General features: G+C 30.7%; 1 protein-coding gene across 1 annotated transcript in view; it reads left to right on the forward strand.

Moving 5' to 3' along the window:
- The window catches only part of LOC104720253 (pentatricopeptide repeat-containing protein At4g18840-like), a 7,698-nt gene continuing 2,850 nt past the window's right edge, over positions 857 to 5,704 (forward strand). Inside the window, exons 1-5 of the mRNA XM_010438188.1 lie at positions 857 to 991; positions 1,098 to 1,206; positions 1,327 to 1,815; positions 1,955 to 2,137; positions 3,429 to 3,534. Coding sequence (XP_010436490.1) covers positions 857 to 991; positions 1,098 to 1,206; positions 1,327 to 1,815; positions 1,955 to 2,137; positions 3,429 to 3,534 — 1,022 coding nt within the window. The remainder of the gene's footprint in view (positions 992 to 1,097; positions 1,207 to 1,326; positions 1,816 to 1,954; positions 2,138 to 3,428; positions 3,535 to 5,704) is intronic.

The following is a 5,704-nucleotide window of genomic DNA, read 5'->3' on the forward strand; positions in this document are numbered from 1 at the left end:
TGCAGGAAAAAGAAGTATATCTTCTACAGTTTGTACGCAAATAATCCTCAATCCGCAAATTCCAGATGAGTCGAAAATGATGGAATTGTAAGATTATCATCTCTGTTCATGTTATATATTAGATGTAAACATTCTAGAGATTCGTTTATAATGTTTTACATGTATTGATTAACTAAATTATAGGAGACCAAGGAAGAGGACTCGCAAATAGAAGACTAACGACTTCTTATTTTGTTTTTGCTTATTATGGATTTTAGGGGGTTTTAATTATTTTATATTCAAATGATATATGGATTCTAATTTTTTGATTTTAAATGATTGACAGTTTAAATTTATTTACATATATCGATTTATGGTTAAATTAACCATAAGATTTTTCTTTTATCATTATTTTGATAAAAATATCTACATATTAAATATTTTGAAAAAAATGTAAAGACAAAGACTTTGAAGTTTCCAATAAAATTTCAGCAAAAAACGTAACAAATATGCGAAAGGCCAATGCATGATGATAAAAAAAATGTCAGCATGCAAGTTGAATAATGCAAAGATAGTCATGCAAATTGAAATTTAGAGTTTCAAATGTCCAGTTAAATTTTTAAAAATAAAGTATTTTATTTTAATAATAAAACATTGATCATTCTTGTCGAACAAAGACACATGCAGCTTTCCCTGTGTAGACCACGAGTTTTTATATAATCCACACAAATCTAGAAATCTGATTCTTATAATCCTTATCTTCTTTAGTTTATGAATATATGAACTACAAATAAGTTACTGTAATATTTGAACTTCTCTCTGAAACTTCTACTTGCTTCTAAATACTCGAAAAAAAGGAAAAAAATTCCTAAACAGGATGGTGCTGTACGTAAAAGATCTGAATCCGACCTTACGTAACCCGGAAGTTGCTGTGAAAATTCTAAGAGAATGGCCACCTCATTTTATTCAAGGACAGCCTTTTTATCAAAGTTTGATTTTGGTAGACGAGAGGGTAATTCTTCTTCCTCCTCCCAAATTGTCGTAATTATTTTCAAATACCAAATGAGATGTACAACAAAAATAAAACAATTAAATGCTAATTTGTGTTTCTCTTATAGGGAAATAGGATTGATGCCAAGATAGATGTGGATCTTTATGTATCAAGATACTATGAAAAAATCAAGGAAGGAGACTGGTGCGAGATTACTGGATTTTTAGTGATTGAAGGTCAACAATCATTCAGGAATTCAAACCATCTGTTTCAGATCCTGATCCATGATAAAACAAAAATGATCCCAACATGTCCGCGAAGTACTGACAATTTTATCCTTTGTTATGAAACTTTAGATAGGAGTTTGCGAGATATCATGAAGTGTGACCAGATATTTGGAGGTAAAGTAATAGTGTTAGGAGGTGATTTTAGACAAATACTACCTGTTATTACCGAAGGAGGAAGAGTGGCGACAATTTTAGCATCTATAAACTCATCTGTTCTTTGGAATAGTTGTAAAGTTCTTAAACTTACCGAAAATTTGAGACTTCGCAAGGCAAGTAATAGTATGGACGCGGGTGCTCTCGCTATTTTCTCAAAGTGGCTTCTTGATATCGGGGATGGGAAAATCAACGAGACAAATAGTGGGGATGTGGAGATTGAAATTCCTAATGATTTATTAATTAATACTAGTGGGAATCCTATTGAAGCAATAGTTAAAGAGATTTACGGAGAACGTTTTGCAACGAGGACTGATCCAAAATTCTTTAGTGAAAGAGCTATTCTAAGTCCAAGGAACGACAATGTTGATAAGACAAATCAGTTTATGTTTACTAAGCTCCCAGGTATGCAAATTAAATAGAATATGGAATATAGATATTGGATAAAAAAAATTATTTAAAAATATGGATATTGAAGAAAAAGTTTTTATTTAAAAATATTTATTAAAACATACCTAAAATTCTTTATTTTTGTTGATCATAGGTGAAGAGAGACGATATCTTAGCTCTGATAGTATTGAAACGTCTGACACAAGCGGACATGATGATATGATCTACACTCAGGAATTCCTAAACAATATACAAGTTTCAGGATTGCCAAGCCATGTTTTGACGTTGAAAATAGGAGCACATGTCATGTTGTTAAGGAATATATATCCAAAGGGAGGTTTGTGTAACGGTACGAGACTAATTATTACCCAGATGGCAAATCATGTAATCGAAACAAGAATCGTGACAGGAAAAAATGTTGGTGATAGGGTACTTATCCCTAGGATATATGTTAGTCCACCTCATGCAAAGTTTCCCTTTCGTATGAGGCGACGACAGTTTCCTGTTACTGTGGCGTTTGCAATTACTATAAACAAGAGTCAATGTCAAACACTAGAACATGTCGGATTGTTTCTACCGAAACCGGTTTTCACACATAGACAGCTTTATGTTGCCTTCTCTAGAGTCACAACCAGAAAATGGCTAAAGGTGTTAATTACATATAAAGATGGGAAGTGTCAGAATAAAACACTTAATGTTGTTTACAAAGAGATATTTGAGACTGTCTAATTATGGTTTGAAATTGCATTATTGTTTTGGATTGTTAGTCTTGAACTTTGTTTTATCTTTTATAATAAATTGGTTTTAATTATATTTATAAAACTTTGTTTGCCCCATTTTTTACTAAATTTTACTTTAGCTTCTCTCAAATGATAAGAATGTTATGTCAAAAGGGTGTAGACTTTCACATTGGACAAAAACATATCCTTATTATCCTCTTATTCTATATTATAAAAGAAGGACTAGAGGAAAATATCACATTTTATTAGTTTCAACAATGTTGATTAAAATTATGTAATTGTTAGATATATCTTAAGTTTATATATAAACTATAAAATGCTTAACTCTAACATATCTCAAATAATAGGATTGTTATGTCATTATGATATAAACTTTCAATTTAGAGAAAACCAAATTCTAATATTCTCTTATTCTAAGGGCATCTTATTTTAAATTTTACACATCATTACATTTAATTAGTTTCAACAATGTTGTTTTGAAAAATAAAATTGTTAGTAATACCATTATTACAACTTTTATTATACATACAATAATAATTATTAAAATACTTAACAGTCTAGATAAAAGTTAAGAGACGCTAACAAGTATAAGACGCAACGTTTAATCGTGACTGTTTGTATTCTTACAAATCTCCAATCCCCTTTTCGTTTTTGTTAACAGAGGATAAACAGGAAAACCCTAATTTGTGGAAATCATGAAGTACGATTCTATATCTCATCTTCATCCCGACAAGACGAGATGGTGTATCTACGCCAAGGTCTTAAATTCTTGGTATGTCAACGAATTCTTCACAAAACGGGTTCTTCTTCTTGTGGACGAAAAGGTTAGAGTATTAATAGAACGAGAATTCTACTTATGTTTGATTTAAAACAGTTCTTAACTCATAGGATTCTTACACAATGTTTATCTAACTTTCAAGGGTGACACAATTGAGGCCGTCTTTGTACCAACTACACTTCGCAAGCTCCGGAAGTACATTGACGAAGATGAATGGTATGATATTAGGGATTTCAAACTCATCAATCCAACCCTCAAGGAGAGGAATACCCATCATCCTTATCAAATCAAGTTTACGGATGAAACAACCATGACTCTAAAGGAATCGATAAATTCCAAAAATTATTTCCGATTCGAAGATTTGGATGATATTTTTCGAGGAAGAATCAATCATCCCATCTCTTTTGGTACGTTTTCCTTAAATTAGTTTTAAATATATTAACTTGAACTCCGTGAATTTAGGTTTTTGATATCTTTGTGTTGAGAAATCTAGTGTCTTTTTAGGAAATTTGGAACCTTTTGTAATGGTCCCTTCCATAGAAGAATACAAATTGAACTTTAATACTAAAATAGTTATATGTGAGTGTTAAATAGTTTTGGAAACATTCATTTATTTCAATGTAAAGACAAATTCTGACTTTTTCTCAAAATAGATGCTTAAAATCTGTTAATATAGTTTTGAAATCTTTGTGTTAAGGAATCTAGAGACTTTTTAGGATATTTGGAACTTTGTGTATTGGTCCCTCCCATAGAAAAGTACAAAAAAAACTTTTTACCAAAATAGTTGTATGTAGATGATAGATTTTGGAAATGTACATTCATGTCATTGGAGAAAAAATATGACTTTTTGCCACAATAGATGTTTGTGGATGTGTAGTAGTTGTGAAGGACAACAAATATCATTATAATGAAGTTGTCTTCACGCTATTAAATGGCAGGTAAAATACATTTATTCCACCTATCATGTTACTAAAATTTAGAGTTTGACCATTTCATAAAATGTTTTGACTATCTACATTTGAAGGAATGAAACTATCAAGTGTCGTGCAGTAAGCGACTGTGCTACCCGTTTTATGTCTTTATGGGAGGCATCTGGATGCCACCTCACATATCAAACCGAACCGGTGTTTTGTGTATTGCAATTCTGGAAGGTTGGAGAGTATGAAGGTATGTACTATTAATAACACTCGCTTGATTGAACAAATGCTAAACACTATGTGGTATAATCATTAACCAAACTTTTATACCACTTAAAACATCGTTAGGTAAACCGTGTATTGTAAACACACTGGCCTCCTCCAAGATATTTATAAAACCGGAGTTTGAATGACTTGAGCATCACAAGTCCATGTAAGTTTTGAATGTTCATTAATATCAAGTAGTGTATCATACTAGANTGAATGTGTTTTCAATATCTTCAGCTCGGAATATTCTGGATGTTATTACATAAATCATGTAATGGAGCATGAAGGAGAAACTACAGGGACGTAAGCTGAAGGCACATTAGTTTTCAAATTTTTTGTATATGCAAACTTGATAATATGTTGAATGTTTGTATGACCACCCTTATATGGGTTGCTTTCTATATTATCTTAATGGTCTAAACGAAGGAAGTCAATTAGAACATTAGCTCATATATTTTTAGACCAAAGAATTAACCAAATAACATTAGTTCATATATTTATAGACCAAAGAATAAACCAAAGTACATTAGTTCGTTGATTTCAGAGATCAGAATGATCTCCTTTCCTATATTATTCTAATTAAAATTAATCATAATGAATGTATTAGGCTCATTAAATACTTGAAAATTTGAAAATAGGCCTTTAAATCTTAATAAAGATATTACAAATGTAGAATACTATAGTAAACATCTTATTGAGTTCTTTTATTTGATTCCATTTAGAAAAATGGAATTGAGAAAATTTAAACATTAAAAAATAAAAAAATAAACTATTTCAGTATTTTAGAAAATAAAATTGAATTTATTTTCTAATAAATTCCTGCCCGCACAGACGTGCGGGTAACTCTCCTAGTAAGTTTTAAATTAAATGACTACAAATAGTTTACTTTATTTAATAAATTTTTATTTAAGTCTGTAATGACATAGATGTAATTAGAATTAATTAATAGGGTTTATTTGCTAAAACTTGTTTCGGGCTCTCTCAGGATGACACATCAGTATTTTTTCAAGAGTGTTTCTCTATAAATATATAGGGGATATGTATGGATGAGAGAACCAAATAACTATTGTTACCTTAAAGTTTAATTGTACCCTAAACTGGTTTAGTACTAGTGCCACTGTCGTATCACACAACATGAGTTCAAGACTTCAAGTATTGAGTTGTACTTCCCGTGATAATAACATATGCAACATTTAGGAAAC

The sequence above is a fragment of the Camelina sativa genome, chromosome 10 (genome assembly GCF_000633955.1).
Source record: "Camelina sativa cultivar DH55 chromosome 10, Cs, whole genome shotgun sequence".
NCBI classification, from domain to species: Eukaryota; Viridiplantae; Streptophyta; class Magnoliopsida; order Brassicales; family Brassicaceae; genus Camelina; species Camelina sativa.